Here is a 22,457-nt window from a genome sequence, read left to right as displayed (position 1 = left end):
CAAGTCCTTGTGCAGCTGGCTTATTTGGAATAATGCAGTCTTGAACTTTTTGCAGGAAATGCTGTAACAGGCATATGTGCAGGAATTTCTTAAGATATAATCTACTACAGACATCTGTTTGTACAGACTCCTTGACCTCCTGGTTCCATTTTGTTAGGTTTGATGTTAAGTGACTCTGTTTTGACACTTGTAACTTCCAAAATCTAAGCTCCACTACTGATAGGCTGTGGCACATTGGTAGAGTTATTTCAGCCTTTCTGAATATTAGTTTTCTCAAATGTAAAATAAGATAATGACCTAAATCAGTGGTTGGCTCATGGGTCTATAAAGGCTCCTAGTATAGTCCCTAGCTAAGTTGTTGTAAAGCACATTGAATATGCCTTTGTAGAGAAAAGAGATTTAGAATGTACAGATGGTGACTTAGAACTGTGTGATGGCTGGAGGCATAGCTCAATGGGTAGAGGCTTTCCTGGCATTCACATGGCTCTTTGTTTGATCTCCAGTGCTGCAAAAGAAAAACCAAACCAGACCCACTATGTAATGACATCTGATAGGTTATTACACTTTTGTGTCTCAACATATATTCTACAAGAAAAACCTAATAAAAGGTTTGGAATGCTTTCTTCACAAGAAAGCAAAGAGTAGTTAATTTAATTGTGCCTGCCATCAACTTGCTGTGTGGGTCCCAAACCCATTTAGAAAATAATTATGAAATTCAAGAATACATGAAGCCTTTAAACTAACTTACCATGAATGAAAAGATGGAGAATTCAGTGATCTGTAAAAGTGATTTGTGTTAGAGCTGGGCCTGATATCTAATTCCCCACTCTGGCCTGTGTACTCATTGTCTCTCTACCACAAGGAAATAACTAAGGTTTCATCTTCCTTTCCCCATATTCTGTTCTGGGTATTTCCCACTTCTCTACTGCCTGGAACCAGTTGCAGTCCTCTGTGAATTTTCTGATTTCAGACTCTAACAAACAATATGCCTAATTACTACAAACATTTAACCTTAGTGTAGTAGCACATACCTATAATTTCAGCACTTTGGAGGTAGAGGCAGCAGGGGTTTCAAGGCCAGTTCTAGCTATAAGTCCATGACTCCCCAGAACAAAACTGAAAAAAAACACAGCCCCCCAAAGGGGAAAAAGAAAACCAAAACCACAGTCTGACACTTCTAACTCCCAGTTCCTCCTTCTCCTCCTCTTTTTCACTAACAGGTTAGCCAAATCTACCAAGTAATCCTGTCTCAAACAAGCAAAAAAGATGTTATCAGTTTATCAGCTTGATAATTAACAAAACTGACAGCCTACAGATACAGTGAATGATCTGATTGTCAATATGATTAAGAATAGTCTCTTCAATTACCAGCTCCCTGGCTAGTTCTCTCCCTGTCTCTGTCTCTCTTTTTCAAAGACAGGCTTTCTCTGTGTAGCTTTGGAGCCTGTTCTGGAACTCACTTTGTAGATCAGGCTGGCCTCAAACTCACAGAGATATGCCTACCCCTGCCTCCTGAGTGCTGGGATTAAAGGCATGTGCCACCACTGCCCAGCTCTCTCCCCCTTTCTGTCTTTCTGTCTCTCTGCTTCTGCCCCCTGCCGACCCCCCCCCATTACTTTGTAGAGCTTTTAAGATTATCTGACAGCTTTATTTCATATGTGTGGGGGGGTGGGGTGGGGATATGTGTCAACATTGGTTGTCCTCCTCAATGGCACTCTACAGTATTGTTTTGAGACAGGCTCTTTAATTGAACATGGATTTCACTGGTTTTCAGCTGGACTGGCTGGTAAGGCAACCCCAGGAATCCTCTTGTCTCCACCTCCCCAGAACCGAGATAACAGCATATAGCCAGCCATACCTGTATTTCTATGTGGGCTCCAAAAACTCAGGTCCTTATGCCTGAATTTCAAACACTTTACTGAATGAACCTTTTTCCCAGTCTGGTGCTTTGTTCTTTACACAGAACTTCTTCAAGGTCTTCTCATTTAATTTTTAAAACAGCTTCAGAGAGATAGCTTATATTTTCCAAGTGAAACAACTGGAGATCAACATCAAGGCCATACTGTATAGCAGAACCTAAACTAACCACAGATGTTTTTGAATTACAAAGTAAATGCTTTAACTGCTCTGGAGTATGTGGCTATGTCTTGGACACCACGATGATTAGCATTCTCAGATGAGCCAAGAAATCAAATTCAAATCCCTGAAATTGCTAACACTCCTTTGATGATGATACTGATTTCTTCTGTTCAGAAAAAAACCCCTCAGGTCACTTCACTTTTTCAGCTCCACTGAAGAAGAACCTCATGGGATGAACTGTTCTTACTATAGCAACGGCTACTCTCCTTATTGTTAAACCTAATTGGCTGTTTTTAGACCTCATCTTAATTTGATCTTCTGTATCATTTGATACCCTCAGTGACCCCTTCCTCCCCTTTTTTACCTCCTTCCACTTTTCTTCCTTTATTTGGAGGGGGTATAGGATAGTTTCATTTCAGGCTAGCTTCAAACTTGCTGTATCAAGTGATGACCTTGAACTTCTTGATCCTCCTGCCTCTACTTCCCAGGTACTGAGATTACAGGCAAAAGTCACCATGTCTGGGTTATATAGTGTTGAGAGTCAAACCAAGGACAAGCACTCTACCAACTGAGCTACATCCTCAGCCCACCCCACTACTACTACTATTACTACTACTTCCGTTTCTACTCCCTCCTCCTCCTTCTCCTCCTCTTAAATATATCCCTTTTTAACATGTATTTGTTGTGGTCTGGACCATGTCAGAGTACACGTGTATATCAGAGGACAATTTGTAGGAACTGGTTCCTTCCTTCCCAGGATTGAACTCAGCTCATCAGGTTTGGTGGCAAGTGCCTTTACCATCTCACCAGCCTCCTTCCACTCTCTTCCTTAAAGCAAGCCTCCTTTGCTTTTACTGAGTCTACTACAAAATTTCTGTTTATATTTTCTTTTACTTCTTCAGCCGTTCCTGAGTCTCCTTTTAGAGGTTTCTTCTGTTTCACCAATTGAAATTTTGGTGTTACCTAAGAGCTCAGTTACTGCCTAGAAGCTGATTTATATAGTGTGGCAAACACTTTCTCTGAGCGTAAGATGAGTTTATTCTAGCTGTCTTTCAAACTTCTCCATGATTGTCTCATTCATAGCTGAACATATTGTCTTATCTTTCCCTTATAGCCTGCCTTTTTCTTCTAGCAGTCTGGGGTTTGTACCTTCTGTTCTCTCAAATCAGAAAATACTGGCATCGATAAATTTTCTTGTGTGTGTGTGTGTGTGTGTGTGTGTGTGTGTGTGTGTGTGTGTGTGTGTGTGTGTGTGTGTGTGTGTGCGCGCGCGCACACACGCACTCGCGCGCGCGCGCTAGGGTATAAAAATCATGAGTAGGCAAGGAAAAACCCCTCAATTGTAACCAGGAGCAAGATGCAGGCAGAAGCAGTTAGCACCCTCTAGTCTTCATGTAAACCTTAAACTTGTAGGTGTTCCAGTTTGCAGATAGTCCTGAAGAATTGGGACCCTGACATTCTTGCATCTCTCAGCCTGGGTTCTGAGACCCTTAGCCCTGAGGAGTTGATAGCACTCTGTAAATCTTCTGGTTACCAGAGCCTTCAATTTCTCATTTTATTTTATTTTTTAAGTTAAGGCTGTATCTCACTGTGTAGCTCTGGCTGTCGTGGAACTCTATGTAGACTTAATTAGCCCATCTGCCTGTCTTTGCCTTCTGAGAGCTGGGATTTAAAGGCACAGTTGGCCTTTTAGTCTTTCTTTCTACTCTTTTGTTTGTGTTTCTCATCTCTCCCTTCCTCTCCCCTTCGTGTGTGCACACATACCCATACACAATAGCAGGAAATAAGGGTTGGAAAGATGGCTCAGCAGTAAGAACACTATCTTCACTTGCAAAGGACCCAGTTCACTTTTCAGCACCCATATGGCAACTCATAACCACCTAATTCCAGTTCCTAGGGATCCTATATCGTTTTCAAGCCTCTAGGTGTTCTAGGCACACAGGCAGTATGCATACATATAGGCAGGCAGGCAGGCAAAATATTCATATACATAAATAAAAATCTTTAAAAAAATAAAATGCTGATGTCATTATCACTAGTTGATATTACTCATTGCTGTGATTAGTTGTTACAGTAATAACTACCATTTGTAACTATCATTAGGGTGACAGAGCACTTTAGAAACATTGTCTCCATTTGCAAATTTTCAGAAATTCAGAAATAGGTAAGAGCTATTATCATTTTTTCATGTGTTTACTTAGTTACTCACGATACTTAGTTTCAACCAAGTAAAATTTCCAGGGTCTAGCAGTTTATAAAAAGTCACCTTAAACAAAATATAAATAATCCTGGAGAGGGCACACAGTCCTCGTGTTCACAGATAAGCACTAGGGAAACCAAGAATGTTAAGCACACAGGGTTGTCTTTTTAACAGAAGAGATGTTTTCTGCCCAGGAAGCTGGGAATGGATGTAGTTAATAGCCTGGTGACCTGTGCTATTTGTAGGGTCAGGCCACACCTGAATCCCCAAAATTATTTATCCCAGACTCTCCCTAGACCTTTGTCTTTAGCATTGTTTCTCAATCAATAGAACCCATCCTTAGGGGAGATGTCACATGGACTCTGTAACTTGGTGACCCTAACAACCCCAGATCCTCCTTCATGCCCTTAAGCTATAGAACCTCTTTTTTTTTTTTTTAAGATGTATTTATTATGTATACAGTGTTCTGTATGCCTGCAGGCCAGAAGAAGGCACCAGATCTCATTATAGATGGTTGTGAGCCACCATGTGGTTGCAGCACTGGCTGCTCTTAATCACTGAGCCATTTCTCCAGCCCTAGAACCTCTTCTTATGGAAAAGGTCACATGTACTTTACAGAAGAGTTTTGATGTAGTCATGCCTTAAGGTTTGTTGTGATAATTATTACCAGGAAACTTTTCAAAAGTTGCACTCTACTTAAAAATTGCTAAAATCAATTGTGTGGTGTCAGACTCTAGAAGTTTGAATCAACACCAGCTACTGAGTTGTGTTAAACAAGATTTCCTTCTTGCCTCACATAGATCATTAGTGTGCCAACCCTGGCGTTTGCAGAGACCCCCACAGAAACCTTTTATTCTTTGAGAAACAGTTTTGCTATGTAGCCTAAATGCTAAAATTATAGGCATGTATCACTATACCCAGCATAAGTATACTTTAAAAAAAAAAATCATCATGCGGGGCTGGGTGGGTGCTGAAGAGATGGCTCAGTGGTTAAAAGCACTGGCTGCTCTTCAAGAGGACTCGGGTTCAATTCTTAGCACCCACATGGCAGCTCACAACTGTCTGTAATCCAGCTCAAAGTGATTTGACAACCTCATACAGACATAAATGCAGGTAAAACACCAATGCACATAAAAAAACAGAACTTAAAAAAAATTTAAAAAATTATCATGGGAAAACATACACAGTGCAAAATCTCCTGTTTTACTTGTTTTTGAGAGAGGGAGGGAAAGAGAAAGAGTCTATGCATGCTTACATGTGTATGTGCATAGGCTAGAGGTCATCCATCCTTAGGTTTCATATTTCAGGAGCTATCAGCCTTGCTTTTTGAGATAGTATTTCACTTGGTAGGAACTTGCCAAGTAGGCCACACAGGCTGGCCACCAATCCCCAAGAATCTGCCTGTCTCCAATTTCCTAGCACTGGGATTACAAGCTTGCACTATTAATCCCAGCTTTTTTTTTCTTTCTTTCTTTTTACATAGGTTTTAGGGACCAAACTCAGCACATTATTGACTGAGCTGTCTCCCGAGTCCATTTTAGCTATTTTCAAGTATGTGATTCCATGACATTAAGTCCATTCACACCTTCATTATTTTCAGAAGTTTTTTCATCATCCTCAACGTATATTTTGTGTCTCTTAGGAAATCTTTCCCTATACCCAGCTTCTGGTAATCCTAGTCTGCTTTCTGTGTCTGTGAAATTGCCTATTTTAGTTAAGTCACATTTGTTCAATCATATTTGTTTGTTCATTTATCTGTTTCTTTAGATGTTCTGAAATCTGATTTAGCCAGTAGAAATCCTTTTGGGTAGTCTCTTGATGGTGAAAACTTGCAATTAAAATACGTAATTCTTACATATAGAGGACAAAGTCCTTATTGGCATATGTATATGCTAGCTAGTTTTATATCAAGTTGACATGAACTATAATCCTCTTGGAAGAAGGATCCTGTATTAAGAAAATGTCCCCACCAGACTGGCCTGTGGTGTGTTTTCTTGATCAATGTCTAATGTGGGAGGGCCCAATTCATTGTGGGCAGTGCCACCCCTGGCCTAGTGGTCCTGGGTGCTATAGGAAAGCAAGCTGAACAAAATATGAGGAGCAAGCCTGTAAGCAGCACTCCACCATGAGCCTCTGCCTCAGCTCCTGCCCTGACTTCTCTACGTGACTGACCGCTAAGCTGTAAGGTGAAATATAAACCCTTTCTTCTCCAAGCTTTAATCATTGTTAAGTACAGGAAAAATAAAGAGCCTTTTAACCCTGTTACAGAACCAGCAAGTACTTAAAATGGGGTACTCCATGTTGTTAATCACTGAACACTCATGAATTTAGGTGGATTGAAAGAATAAGTGAGAGTGGTAGAACTGCTAATAATGACACTTTTTCAGACGTGCGTAAGTGTCTGGAAATCAGCCTCAGAGTTTGCAGTGGACACGGCTGAGGCCCCAAGCAAGGTCAGGAAAAACATGTGAAAGATGATGTGTTAAACTGTGTGTGTGTGTGTGTGTGTGTGTGTGTGTGTGTGTGTGTGTGTGTGTGTGTGTGTGTGTAGTTGTGGAGACCAAACTCAGCATCTACTGTCTTCTTAATTTTTGTGATAGATTTTCTCATTGGAGGCAGACTTTCAGCTAGACTGACTGGCCATTGAGCCCTTGGGATCCCCACCTCTGTGCCCCTACAGCACTGGGATTATATGCATACTGCCACTAGCTTTTACATGGCTGCTAGTGATCTGAACTCACTAGCATGGTTCTCATGCTTTAAAGGGACTTTACTCACTACACCACCTCCAAGCCTGAAGCCATCCCTATTTAAAGGGAAAAACTGCAGTACCTAGTGCTTCCAGCATCCAGAATCTGTATGGTTCTTAAAGAAAAACCTATGAAACCAGTTACTGCTTACTGGTTTTCAGGTTGTATGTTTTATTTTTGCTACAAAAAAAATGCTGGGAGTTATAATGAAGTATCATAATTTCTGAACCTCTTCTTAGAGACTTTTCCAACATCTAGATGTGCCCAATCATGGGTATCTGTGATTAATATGTACTTTTGAGCAGTGTTTTCTGTCATCCCAAGCCTAGGAACATGGTAGACATTTACATTCTTTTGTTGTTGTTGGTTGTTTTTTTTTTTTGGGGGGGGGGAGGTTTCGGTTTTTCAAGACAGGATTTCTCTGTATTGCTTTAGAGGTTGTCCTGAAACTTGTTCTGGAGACCAGGCTGGCCTGGAACTCACAGAGATCCTCCTGCCTCTGCCTCCCGAGTGCTGGGATTAAAGGCATGAGCCACCAATGCCCGGCTGACACTTACATTCTTTAGACCCACCCCAGACTTAATGAATAAAAAACTCTGGATGGTTCCCAGAAAATTCTACTTATTAGAAGTGCTATAGATGACATAGCTGCAATTTAGTGAATGTTTGATAGTCGCTCTCTTTTCCAATTCTGTGAGCTTGTCTAAGAATCTTCCCATCATAATATCATAATTCTTTGGAATTAAAACAGCTTTGAAAGTATACCGTATGTCCAACAAGAAGGTTGACTACTCTTCCTTAGGCAGATTAAGAGGTCTGTGAGCAAGCTGCCCCAGACTCTGGACATTGATAGAAGTTTCAGTTTCCAACAGGATAGCTAACAGTTCTATTTTTTTTCTTGTACATCTTTGGAAAACTAAATGATTTAGCCTCTAAAATTGGCTTTAAAGGATTTTTACTGCATAAAGTCAAAAGTGTGATTACTTGAAAATTGCTCAACTGGTGAGGAAGGTACTTGAATTGAAGTGTCCAAATCGGATTTTTGCCGTTACTGCTCCCAGCAGGAGAAGTGACAGAAAAATCAATAGTCATTGGACCTGTTTAAATTACAAAACTATACTTCATGTTTCCTCCAACAGCCTTTATCTGCTATAGAAGAAGGTTTTGTAAGTTTGTGGTGAGAACTCCACTATTTGCATCTACATGGCAGGAGGCCTAAATGCCTTGGGGTATTATGATACAGATGGGGTGGACAGAGAGCACAGACCTTCCCTTCTTCTTGAACCCTAAGCTGGGAAAACTGATTGAAATTCAGACAAGAAGTCTGAGTACAATGTTGGGTGTGGGGTGGTGTGTGCACAGCAGGAGAGCATTCCAGATTAGCTCTTTAGTGATTTAAGCCACTTAAGTTTCCAGAGGCTTGGAGTGTTGAGCAAGCAGGCTGAGTGACTGATACTATTATAATCATTTGCATCTTTGAGTTCTCATTTCCTACCAAGTCCAGTGCCCAGTCTTTTTATATAGTATTAGTTAAGTCAGACTAGGTTTGAACTCAGCTCCATCATTTGGCAGTGTGTCTGTTAAATAACAGAAGATGCTCCTGGGAAACTTGACTGTCAGTATCTAGATAAGTAAAAAGTTTATGCAAGACCCTGAGTAGTTCCACCCCCAGCACACATCCCTGCAAAAGTTCAGAGGTAAGGTTAGTGCAGGCAACGCTGACTTACTAGATAGGCCAATGATTTCAAAACCAGTATTCTCATAACTTTCAGCTTGCCTTTGTTATCTCAGATGCCTGTGATAGCTCTAGGCATCATGTGTTTTGTGTAATTAAGTTAAAAAAAAAAAAAAAGGCAGGGTTAGAGAGATTGCTCAGTAGTTAGTGAATTGGCTACTCTTCCAGAAGACTTGAGTTCCATTCTCAGCATCCATCACCTACATGGCAGCTTGCAACTGTTTATGTATCTCCAGTTCCAGGGGATCCAACTTTGTCTTTTGGTCTCTACAGGCACAGATGCAGTACGATTAGCATACATGCAAACAAAATACCTATACACATAAAAAGAATAATAGTAAATAGTTTAAAAGAGTATAGGGGAATATCAATAACATCCCCCTTCATTAGTAAAGACCTTGCCAGAATTCCCCCAGCAGAATTTTTTGTATGTGTTGTTGGTCAGAACTAAGTTACATGGCTCTCTTGGGCTTTCGAAGACTGGAAAAGGAGTATTTTGTCCTCACTGGTAAAGACAGACAAGACAAAATTAATTGAGAATTAGTGACGAATTAGGCAGCCCATAGTAGCAACCACAGGGCCTAGGCAAGTAAATTCATGTATGTCTGCCTTTCACTCTAGCTCTCTGTTTTTGTCTTAAAGACAGGATCTTACTTTGTATCTCAGGCCTTAAACTTGATGTGTAGCCAAGCTGTAAATTAGCTTTTCTAGCCATTTCCTCATCTGTGCAATAAAAATAATAGAACCTGTCTCACAAAGACATCATGATGATTAAGTGATAGTTGTATGAAGGGTTTAGCATAAATACTCAATGTGTAATAAGTAGCATTAGTTGAATATCTTTTCCTTTTTTCCTCCCTAGTCAACTATTTTTTTTTTTTTATCTCTTTCTGAATTGCTTGTTTAGATTCTATTAGATGGTTTTGACTTCTTGTTGAAATCTGAGATTGTATTCTGGACCTCAGTTCTATGTGGTATGTATTACAGTGTCTTCTGTATGCTCTGAGCTTTATTCTGGATCTCAGTCCTATGTGATATGTGTTATAGTGTCTTTTATCTCTGTAGTGTTCAATTTTCTAATGTCATCTTTTTTCATATAGATTTTTATATTTTGATGATTTAGATTTATCACCCATTTATGATTCTTTTTATCTTATCCCAAAAGTACTATTTTCCTACTTCTTTCTCCAATGGTTTTAAGGTTTTGTTTTGTGTGTGTGTTTTGGCTTGTTTGTTGAGAAGGTCTCACTGTGTAGCACAGGTTGCCCTCCAACTCTCAACTGTCCTACTTCAGCCTTTTGGGTGCTGGAATAGACATACACCACCAGGTCGAAGAGTTTGTTTTGTTTTGTCTTTTGAGACAGGGCTTGCTCTGTAGCTCAGGATGGCTTTATTCTTAGTATGTAACCCAGGCTGGTCTTGAACATGTGATCTACCTACCTCAACTTCTTGACTGTTGAAATTGCTTGTTTTATTTCTGAAATTGGAGAAGTAAAGTGTGCGTGCTGAGGAGGGGAGATGTAACTTTTTTTTAATATGGAAAACTATGTTTTATTAAACATAAATACTAGTTTCCCCATTGCTGCATCTCTTTAAGTAGAATATTGAAAAAACAAGTCAACCTGGGAGGGAAAAGAAATTCAGAGACCCAAACCATCAATTTGTAAAATTGATCTTGCTCTTTTATCTGTTTAGAAAATAATTGCACAGAGGTCAGAGACCATTCACCATCCACCTTTCATTGTTGGGTACTTCTCAAGTGCTTTTGTATACAGGGGATAAAAGGAAAGCATACCCTGGTTGGAGGTAGAAATAGGCCATCTGCTTTCTATTAAACTTTCTTCATTCCAGTAGATAAGAACTCCAGAGATATTTTTAGATTGGTTAAAGAATTTTCCCCAAGGAATGACACACATTTGGCCTTTTGTACTTACCTAGAACAATTAATTTTGATTATTTAAGTAGGTTATTTTCCTCTTTATATTTTAATGGTAGTGATGGTATTGTCTCTCTATCAAAGACATGACCATTTAAGCCTGCCTCATATTTTAACATCCTTTTCAACTGAGACTTAGTGGCTCTTACAATGGGTGAACATGCTTTCCTTGAAGATGTGATGCTGTTGTACAGCTCATAGCATTCTTTCCTGTTTCCTTAGAACCGTAACACTCATAGTTGACACCCTTTACAGTTCCTCAATCTCCCAAAAGCTGTGACCCAAGTTCCTTGTGTTGTTGTGACCCCCAACTATTAAATTATTTTCATTGCTACTTCCTAACTGTAATTTTGCTACTGTTATTAGTCATAATATAAATATTTGATCGCAGCATATATCTGATATGGAATCCATGTGAAAATTTCATTCGGCCCTCCAAGGGGTCATGACCTACAGGTTGAGAACCACTACTCTAGAACTTGCTAAATAATCTTGTGTTAGACTGGCTGGGTAGGCCTTGAATCCTATATACTGGCTGCCTGTGATTCTGGTCTGCCGAATGGGCCCAAAGACAGCACTACTGGTCTCCCCCTGTTATACCTGACCTGTATTCTTACCTGTCTAGCCCACTCAGCAGCTTGACCTCTCAGCTAATAAGAACCTCAGATTGAGCCATTTTTATGGAACTAACAGATCAGAGTCCAGTTAATTTACCATTTTCATGTGTTGGTGTAGGGAAAACCGTGCAAACCCTGCATTTAGGATGTTTCCTATCTTGTTCTGCAGCTTCTCAGAAAATGACACTAAAAATGAGATTTTACTATCAGAATCAGACTTTATAGGTCCTTAATGTCTCTGAGTTTAACTCTCTTCGTTATTCCATTGTTTGAGTTTTTCCTTTGGGCTATAACAGTAACTTCCTAGCAGAGATCTTCATTCTCTGATCTTCCCGTGCCAAACCCCCTTCTGTTCTGATGCTAGGATAGTTTTTATAAATTACAAACTTGAAACTCACAAATATAAAACCCTCCAGAGATTTTTCTATTATTTAGTAATAAATTCCATTTCATAGCGTCCATCTCTTTCTTTCTCTAGTCTGCCTCTCAATTTACATTTTCATTTACTGCCACTATATAATGTAAGCCAGCCGTATTGAACTGTTTGTCCTTTCTGTAACTGATATACATTTCTATATTGTGTAAGGTAAGTATACTGGACTAAGGAGATGGTCAGCAGTTAAGAACACAGGTTGCTCTTCCACAGGACTTAGGCTCAACTCCCAGTACTTCGTGGCAGTCCACAATCATCTGTAACTTGAGTTCCAAAGAATCTGATGCTCTTTTCTGGCTTCCTTAAGCACCATGCTTGCACGTGATGTACAAACATATGCAGGCAAAATACCCCTACCCCATAAATCTGATAACCTCCTCCCATTCGCTGTTCTGGCTAAAAGATTGCTTTCTCTGGTAAGCTATTCCCAATTCTCCTAAACCTGTTTTTCATTTCCTTAACATTTAGATATGTTTTGCCTGTAGATTATTTTAGATAACCCCTATTATTTCTCCATTAGACTATTTACTACATTCTCTAGAACGGAGGTACCTAGTATCATGTTTGTTAACAACAGAGTAAGCATTGCTAGCTGCTAACTATTGTGGTGGTGACTGTGATTGTATTTGTTTACTTGCTGACAAAAGCAATTTAGGAAACAAGGGCTCATTTTGGCTAGCAGTTCCAGAGTACAGTCTATCGTGGTTGGGCAGACTTGGGCAGCAGGATGTAAGGTAGCTAGTCACTTTGTATTCAGTCAGAAAGCAGAGTGAGATGGATGCTGGGCATCAATTTGCCTTCTCCTTTTTACTCATCTAACACTTAGGGTAGGACTCCTCTCTTCACTTAAGCCTTTCTGGAAACACCCTGCTAGACATAATCAGATGTATTCAAAATCTAGTCAGGTGACCCTAACAATGATGAGGAAATATGGAGAAAGCACATTGAATCTTCACTGACCACCATCATCAGAGTCTAGTTATATCAGTTCGATTAACTTTTTCAAATCAGGAGGGAAAATGTCAGCAGAAAAGTGAATGAGGCAGGAAGAAATTTTTAATTGTTAAGGGAAGGGAATTTGAAATCTAATCAGAGGTGAGCAGCCAGAAGGAGGCAAGGTTGAGAGAATTGGTGTTAAAGATTTGTACTAGAAAGCATCATCAGAATATCTGACACCCTTATATATCTCTGAGGCTGTGTTGGAGCAGAGGGAACAGATGTGCCTTGAAGGTAGAACTGGACCAGTGACTAAGAGGACATTCAGAGTAAGATTCGTCAAGTAAAGAATTTCAACCTCCAGAACTCTCCAACAGATCTGACTACCCAAAGAGGTTCTTAGCATCCAGTTAGAAAGGGTACCAGCAGAAGCTACATTCCTGTTCTGATGGCAAATGGACTCATCATCTCCAAGACCTCTTCCAACTCTGTAATTCAGTGCTTGCATGGTACATTTCAATACTAGGAGCATGACCTGTATTAAAGACTCCAAGTGGGAAACAAAATAGCCTTTAAAACACAACATAAACAACAACAATAAAAACAAACAAACGGGGCTGGAGAGATGGCTCAGAGGTTAAGAGCACTGACTACTCTTCCAGAGGTCCTGAGTTCAATTCCCAGCAACCACATAGTGGTTCACAACCATCCATAATGAGATCTGGTGCCCTCTTCTGGTGTGGAGATATACATGGAAGCAGAATGTTTTATACATAATAAATAAATAAAATCTTTAAAAACAAACAAACAAATCCAGAAGTATCTTTGAACAAACTGACTCTGGGTCAGAGGCCATTCTGATCTACATAGAGAACTCCAAGACATCCAGAGTCACATAAAAGAGACCCTGTCCAAAAAACAGTCATTCCCCACCCTCCTCCGTTTTTACTCTCCAAAGTAATTTTCTGTTTTCTAGTTTTGAAGATGAAATGTTGGCCAGGTAAGCAGCAATCAGATCTAGAGGTTTACACCAAATAGACTTGTGCTCTATCAAGTGTCTTAGTTTAGTTTACTATTGCATTGATGAGTCACCATGACCAAAGCAACTACCAAAGCAACTTGGGGAGCAAAGGGTTTATTTGGCTTACACTTACATATCACTTTTTATAATCAAAGGAAGTCAGGATAGTAACTCAAATAGGGCAGGAACATGGAGGCAGGAGCTGATGCAGAGGCCATGGATGGGTGCTGCTTAGCCTGCCTTCCTTTTTTTTTTTTTTTTTTTTTTTGATTCATTTGTTTTATTTTGTTTTTCAAGACAGGATTTCTCTGTGTAACAGCTCTGACTATCTTGGCACTCTCTCTGTAGACCAAGCTGACTTTGAACTCAGATCTGCCTGACTCTGCCTCCCTAGTGCTGGGATTAAAGGAGGGCACCACACAGCTTCCTGCCTGCTTTCTTATAGAACTTAGGACCACCATCCCAGGGATTTAGAACCACCCACAATGGGCTGGGCCCTCTCCCATCTCTAATTAAGAAAATGGCCTACAGCTGGATCTTGTGGAGGCATTTTCTCAAGTCATTTTCTCTTCTGACTCTAACCTTTGTCAAGTTGACATAAAACTAGCCAGAACAGGAAGGGTAGGGAGGAGGATTAGGATGGGCTTTGTTTCATTCAGACATCAGTTCTGTTTCCACTCTACTTATTAGCAGTGTAAGATTTATCCCAGTATCTTCATCTCCGAAGTGGAGTGAAGTGATATATTATTTATGATTTATTAAAGCATGCCTGAGGATTCAGAAAGCAAAGCCAATCACAAGCCATAGGAGCCAGGCACACACCTTTAATCCCAGCAGCCAGAAGCTAGGGGTGGTGGTAGGGATCTCTCTGAGTTCAAGGCCACCCAGGGATAACGAGATTGAAACAGTATAAAAGAATAACAGAGCTCACACCTTTAATCCCAGCACTAGAGAGATATAAAAGATAGACATAGGGTCTTCAGTAGTCAGTAAAAGGCATTCATTCCCCAGCCATAGTGAAGATAGGAAGGCTCAGTATCAAGGAAGATAGGAAGACATTGAAGTCTCAGGATTCTCCAGCCACGCTGAGGAGAGGCAGCAGTTTGAGACTTGGTGAAGAGCTTGTGTGTGGATCAGACCTTTCAGCCTGAGCTTGAGGTGAGAGCTAGTTCTGTTCTTCAGCTTGAAGTTTGAACCCCAATATCAGTCTCTGGGTCTTTTATTTTTCGTGTTACAATGGAGCTAATAATACATTTTGTAAAGTTGGGGTGGAGATTAAATCAGTAAAGATGTGCCCAGCCAGAACACGATAGAGATTCTGAATTGTATTTTTTTTTTCATGCTCTCTTTTATTTTGAAAGAATAAAAAGGGTTTTTGTTTTGTTTTTTAAAGGCAGAAGTCTTTGAGGATACAATAGTTATTTTCACTTTTAAAAAGTGTGCGTGCGTGCGTGCGTGCATGCGTTTGTGACGTATAGAGGAGAGTGTGGGAACACAAGAGTCACTGAATGTGTGTATGTGAAGGTCGCTTGGGCGTGGTCCTTCTTGTTCTGCCTACTCCAGCTAGCTGAACCGAGAGCTACCGAGCTACTGGATGATCAGTCTCCTATTTTCTGTTTTTATAGCTGTTGTGAATAAGATTGCTTTCTTGATTTCATTTCCAGCAAGTCTACTACTGTTGTATCAAGTGCTACTAAATTTTATATGTTGATTTTTTTTTTTTGTGCACTGAAATTTTTACTGAATTCATTTTTAAATCTCTACTACAGTCTTTTGGTGTTTTTTTCCCCCTGCTTATAGTCACATCTCTTGCAAACAGTGATCATTTGACTTTGTATTTACTATTTGAACACCTTTTACTTCTCTTACCTAATGTTACGATTAAGACTTCCAGTGCTGGGCCAGTGAGATAGCATAATGGGTGAAGGTACTCCATGCAGCCAAGAGTAAAGATCTGACTTTTATTCATGTGATCCACATGGTGGAATGAAAGAGAACTGACTCCTTAAAGCCATCTTCTGACCTCCACATTCATGCTGTGGCACATGCACAAAAGCATCTACCACAAACACATACATCTTTTTTATTTATTTAAAAGGGACTGGAGAAATAATTCAGTGATTAAAAGCACTTAGTGTTCTTTCAGATGACCAGAGTTTAATTCCCAGCATCTACATCTGGATGTTCACAACTACTTATAACTCTAGCTCCATGAGATCTGATAACCCCTTGTGGCCTCTGTTGGAACCTACACATAGGTGCACATATGCACATACTTGTGCACACGTGTACACACACACATATACTCTAGCTTATGTGCCTTCAAATGTGGGCACAAGTGGTTGGAGGGGTCACACATTATAATATTTTATTTTTTTACCAATTCTATTTATATTGCCTTCAGAAGGCTGAGGCAAGAAAATCATGAATTCCAGGCTAGCCTGGAATTTGAGGGCTACCCTACCTCAAAATAAATAAATTAAATAATAAATCTTAATTAGAAACATTGAAGGATTTAGGTGGTTGTGGTGGTACATGCCTTTAATCCCAGCACTCGGAGGCAGAGGCAGATGGATCTCTTTAATGAGGCCAGCCCGGTCTACAGAGTGAGTTTCAAGACAGCCAGAGCTACATAGTGAGACCCTGTCAGTAAATAAGTAAATAAATAAATATAAAGAAACATTGAAGAATGATCCTGTAATTTTCCTCTAAAGTAAAAGTCATCTGAAAATAACACAATAGAAACATGGTTGTCTGTGTCATACAATCTCTTACAGGAAGCTGAATGTAGATTTTAGTCACTTAGCTTCCCAGATTACACCCCTTGATTCTCTTCTTGAGAAGTGGCACATCTCTAGATTGGTAATTAAGTGACAACTTGGCTACTTTAGTTCTAAAGCAGATCAGGGTAGAGTGATGAATTTTCTTTGGAATTCAAAGGATTTATGTAACAGCATATTAACAGAGATACATTATTAAAGCTCTAGTATTTACAGATCCCAAAGAAGCTTTTTGGGGATTTAGGGAATTAATCTTTGACTTTTAAAACTAGCTTTCCACTGTTAGTCAGAATACCAATGAGGGCTAAAAACCACAGGGGGGTAGTTAGGTGGGCTGGGCTTGATTGCCTTACTGGATGGATTGTGGTAAAGTATGTGAGGACTTTTCCCGGGTCATTCCTTCTACTCCACACTGTTGTCCTGCTCTGAGCCCTACTTTCATAATTGCCAACTTGATAGGAAATAGAATCCATGTAAGAGACAAACCTCCCTGAGGGGGGTTTCTAGACTGGATTAATTGAGATGGGAAGAGGTACCCTGACTGGGTGGCATCACAAGGTCTTCTCTGAATAAAAAAGGAGGAAGCAAGTCAACTACCATTGTCACCTCACTGCCCTGCTGCCACTTAAACTGTGAGCCCTTATAAACCCTTCCTTAAGCTGTTTTTCTGAGATGTTTTGTTAGAGCAACTTGGAAAGTAATTACACCTCCCAACTTAGGGCCTCTGCACTGAGTGGTTTTCTTTGTTTTGTTTTGTTTTGTTTTGTTTTTAACCTAAAATGCTCTTTCCCTCCACTGTCTACTTCGTTGCCACATGTAGTTTCCTTTGAGCCTTTTGGATATGGAACTTCTCAGTATACCTTACCTTGATTATTGTTTAATATTGCAGTGTTCTAACTCCAATGCATTTCTTTCTTTTTTTGTTTTTGTTTTCTGAAGCAGAGTTTCTCTGTCTAGCCCTGACTGTCCTGGAACTCACTCTGTAGACTAAGCTGGCCTCGAACTCAAGAGATTTGATTGCCCAAAAAAAAAAAAAAAAAAAAAAGTTTTAAAATGGACGTGGGGGGACTTTAAAAAATCTTTGAAACACCTTTTTTTTTTTTAAATTTTGTTTATTTGGTTTTATGTAAGTACTTATTTTGCCTGCATGTATGTCTTTGCATCATGTGTATGCCTGGTGCCCACAGAGGCCAGAAGAAAATGTCAGAGTTATAAATGGTTGTGAGCAGCTATGTGGGTGCTAGGAATTGAAACCAGATTGATTGGCAGATCAGCCAGTACTTATAACCATGAAGTCATCTTTCCAATACAGATTCTGATTATTTCCTTAGAAATGAATTGTAGAAATAACTTTTTAAAAGTAGATTAGATTACCGGTGAGGACTAGAGGCTTGGGAGTTCCATGGTTACAGAGCTTCTATTTGAGATGGCAGAAATATTTTAGGAACATACAGAGGACAGTTGTAAAGCACTAAGAAAGTAATGAAGTGTCTGAATTGCTCAGATAGTATATGAGTTAACTTTTCTGATCACTGAAACAAACTACCTCAGAGAAATAACTCAAGGGGGATGTATGTTAGCTCATGGTTTCAAGGAATAGTCCATCATGGCAGTGAAGGCCTGGCAGTTTTGGCATGATCCGTGAGGGCAGAGCTTGCAATTGGTTACAAATGGCAGCAGATAGGAAACCAAGATGGGATGTGAAGCAGAGCCAAGTTATAACTTCCCAGAACAGTGCTAACAGAGGGGGACTAGGTGTCAAACACATAAGCCTGTGGAGGGACATTAAGCATTTAAACCATAACAAGTAGCTAAAATGACAAATTTTGTGTTTAGTACATTAGGGAATTTCAAAACAATAAAACAGTGTATAGGGCTGACTAGATAGTTCATTGGATTAAAGGCTCTTGCCACACAAACCTGGTGACCTGAGATTGCTCTCTGGATTCCACATATAGCAGAAAGGAGAGAATTGACTCTACCAGGTTCTTCTTTGACCTCCACAAATGTGCAGTGGTGTGAGTGTGCATGTACATTCATGCCCGCACACATTGGTGTACACAAATAAAATCTTTTTAAGTAGGACTTACTTTTAAAAATAAGAGAATATATTGAAAACCATCTGAGGGCCAGTAAGATGGCTCAGTGGGTAAAAGTGTATGCCTTCATGTGTGCATGCACACAAAATAAATATGATAATAATAAAAGAAAACTGTATGAACAAAATAAGTACCAAAACTGTTAGTGCTGAAGGGGTTACCTTTTGGGGAGAGAGTAAGTAATGTTGTATCAGGAATGTGTTGGTAGGCTTATTATATGTTTTATTGTGTGAATGTCTGTACTGTTTCTTCCATTCTACAGTGAAGATATAGACATATTGCATGTATTGTTTTTTAAAAATAGGATTGCACTGTTTGGTGACTTTTCTCTTGAAAGTTTGTAACCTGTTCATGTATACAGTCAGAAATAGTAAAAATACTGAAAACCAAGCCTCCCTAGTCCCCTTGTCTAACTAAGTGAGGTTTTTCTTATATGTCTTTGTAGGTTACCCCACAGCCTACCCGGCAGCTGCCCCTGCCTACAATCCCAGCCTGTACCCGACCAATAGCCCCAGTTATGCTCCAGGTAAGCAATGGGTGGGAGCAGCAATGGTGAAGAGGGTGGAATCAAGCCTCCATTTGTAAAAACAAATCCACCAGTTGGCCCTTCCCTTGAGACTGTCTTGGAGTCAGCCAGTTCTGGCTTAATTCTCTTTGGAATCCCCTCTGGGAACTGGGACAGAACAATCTCTGATTGGGAGTGGGAGTAGAATCTCCTTCATGCTCCTTGGGACTTGAGGGTGGCCCCTTTCTCCTCTGCTAGAATATATGAGACATGCCTCCACCCCATAGAACTGCTTCATTTCTCTCAAGCAATGTCCAAATTAATTTTTACTCAGTCTTGCCTGAGGCTGCCATTGGGAATCACTCTTTCTCTCTCTCTTTTCCTCCATTCCACTTCTTTCTCCTTCCTTCCCTCTTCTTCTGGGGTGTAAATTTGGAATAGAGTGAGAGACTTGCCACCAGAGTAAAGAGCCTTTTTACAGGCTGAGACAATTTACTTTTTTTTTTTTTAGAAATAGAAGTACATATAACACTTCTTGAACAGAGAGATTGAAATGGGTTTGAAATACTGAAGAGGTAGGTGCTAGGCATGATGGCATACACTGAAGCTGAGGCCACAAGTCTGAGGCCAGCTTGAGTTCATAGTAAGAAAGAATCTCCACACACACACCCCTAAAAAAAGCTAGTGAAAGAAAATATTGAAAGGATCTTTTTTCTTCCTGTTTTGGGGCCAGGACCATTATTGGTGTTTTAACCAATGATGTAAATCCTGGACTCAGTCAGTGCTCAACACCCATGATCAGAAGAAGGAATGGGCTCTGTGGTTTGGAAGTTCTGGGTTTGAATCATGATTAGTCTTCTCCCTAAGTATATAGCGTTACCTTTCTGAAATTCACATGTAACCACTTTCCTCAGGGTTGCAGGATTTTACTTAAGTTCTTTATTCACTCACTAAGCATTTGTTGAATGTCCTCTATCTATACTGGGATAGAAAGGTAAATATTGTCATCTTTGCCTGAAGGGGCTCATAGTTAATTTTGGATCCTGGTATATTAATAAATAAATTGTACTACAATATAATAAGTAATATAAAAGAACACATAGAGCAGAGGTAGAACCACAGTCTACCTGGAGGTGATAGTAGGGGGAATTTCACAAAGGAACTAACGTAGGGACTTGAGGCAGAAGTAGGAGGTGCCTTTGAAGCACACAGGGGAGGAGGGTGCATTAGTGGGCAGAGCATGCTTCTAAAGACACGGCAGAGGTGTGGAACCTGACTGCTGAGCCTAGAACCAGCAGGAGGGGTTGACGTGTAGACTGGGGGACTGGATGAATCTGAACTACAGACTACAAGGAACAAATTTGGAAAGACCTTAAATGTCACATCCTCCTTCCTCCATTTTCTTATTTAGTGAATATTACGGAATTGAAAAGCCCCCAGGGATTCTTTAATTCAACCTCCTTTGTGATTAAGACACCCTGGAGAAGAGCTGTGCTGTCCCATGTTACCTGTTACCTGACAATAGCTTATAGATGAGAATCTTGGGCAGGTTTCCTGTCCTATGCTTTTCTGTGCCAATCTAGTATTCATTCTATAGTCATCTCTTTCTTCTGAGGGGTTTAAGACAGAAAAGAACATGGGCTGTGTTTGTAGACCTGTATTTGAGCCCTGGCATTATTATCATATTACAGACATGCTGTGAAGTTACAGGCAGCTCCCTCATTTATTTTTCTTTTGGCTTGTTTATACAGCCGTGGACTATTCAAGGCAGGCATGATGGTGAACATCTGTAATCTCAATACTTGGGAACTAGAAGCAGAGGATCAAAAGTTGAAGTATATCCTGTGCTGCATAGCAAATCAAAACTAGCCTGAGCTACACAAGAACCTGACAACCCCCCAAACAAATTGTTTTTGTATAGTGATAGATGTGTCCTGCATTATTAGTTGCTTTTGTTCTACTATTATCAAAACACCTGAGAAAACAACTCAAGAGAAGGAAAATACGTTTTATTTCACCATTTCACAAGGTTCAGCTCATAGTCTCTTGGTTCCATGTGCTTGGGGAGAACACCATGGTCCTAGGAAAGTGTGGCAGAAGGGAGCTGTTTACTTCATAGCTAACAGGAAGTAGAGAGTAGCAATATAATGAAGCCTGGGCAAGATGCAGCCCTGAAGGGTACACCCATGACCTGCTTCCCCCATCCAGACAGGACATTCTACCATTTCTTCATAATCTGTTCCAATTTGGAATGCATAGGTGAATTAAATGATTCTTTCATTGGTTCTGAAAGCTATGTGGGTACCTGGGCTTCTTCCCAAGTGATTATCAATTTAACTTCACAGGAGGCAAAATCTGGCCAAGATTTCTTCTTCAGAATCCAGGGAGCAAAGGGTTTATCATGTTCCTGATAATAGAAACTTGAAAGTGAAAAGGATAAATAGGAAACTAATGTCAAAACTCTCTTATAGAAGCATGTCCTCATCTCTTGTCTCATTTGAATTATAATGCCACTGAAGTATGTATATAGTTTTCCCATTCCCATTTTGGTTATTACAAACTTGGGGGGAAATAATCTGTTTCTAAACACCTGCACATTGAAGCTCTGTGCAAGGCAAGTCACAAATGTGCCAATGGGCCTTTTTAACTTTTTGTTGTAAGCTAGAGTTTCTTGCCTCCAGTTTAGTTCAGAGAACTTTAAGTAACTTTCAAAATTAGATTTAAAATGCCATGGATCTAAGATTCAAACCCATTTGTCTGACCCCATAGCCATGTGTTTTGTACAGCATAACACTGTCCTAGATGGAATGTCTCTGAGAGGCCTGTGATGGCCATGATTATCCCCTGAGCCTTCATTTTTTTCCTCATTGTAAAGTCTCTGTCACGCCTGAAATCCCTCAGCAGTTCTTGGGAGAATTGAAATGGTCTTAATATGGACAAGCAAAGAACAGGGCCTTATGCCTGTTCATATCCAGGCAGTTTTTGGTCCATTCTCTGGAAGATCCTGTGGCATCCAGGGAGGTAGGTGCTTCTTTGCAACTAATAAACTTTGCTGGATGGCAAGTCTGTCACCCTTTCCAGGGGGAGGTACTTCCCATTCTCTCCATTCACTGCTTCTTATGCAGCCTGGGGGAAACTGCTATCTTGAAACAAGTCTGTTATGTAACTGCAATATGTACAACTTTGCACAAATTCTTAGTGGTAATTTCAACTAACATTTCTATCCAACAGAGTTTCAGTTCCTGCATTCAGCTTATGGTAGGAGAGCTATTTTTCCTCATCTGTATTATGGCCTATGAATGTGTTATCTTGTAACAATGGTAGATTCCCTTTCCTTTCCTCCCCAAATCCCACCTCCTAGGCTTG

The 22,457-nt window shown here is 40.1% G+C and overlaps 1 protein-coding gene across 5 annotated transcripts in view; it reads left to right on the top strand.

The window, feature by feature from the left end:
• The window catches only part of Fam168a (family with sequence similarity 168 member A), a 123,109-nt gene that overhangs the window by 81,922 nt on the left and 18,730 nt on the right, over positions 1–22,457 (top strand). For 3 of the 5 annotated variants that reach the window (XM_027407803.2, XM_035442350.1, XM_027407802.2), the window contains exons 3-4: positions 19,032–19,112; positions 22,323–22,349. In XM_027407803.2, the coding sequence (XP_027263604.1) occupies positions 19,032–19,112; positions 22,323–22,349 (108 nt within the window). The remainder of the gene's footprint in view (positions 1–19,031; positions 19,113–22,322; positions 22,350–22,457) is intronic. The other 2 variants (XM_035442351.1, XM_027407804.2) reach the window with 1 other exon arrangement.

This window comes from Cricetulus griseus, chromosome 3, assembly GCF_003668045.3.
Source record: "Cricetulus griseus strain 17A/GY chromosome 3, alternate assembly CriGri-PICRH-1.0, whole genome shotgun sequence".
Classification (NCBI taxonomy): Eukaryota; Metazoa; Chordata; class Mammalia; order Rodentia; family Cricetidae; genus Cricetulus; species Cricetulus griseus.
This window is presented reverse-complemented; position numbering and strand designations above follow the sequence as displayed.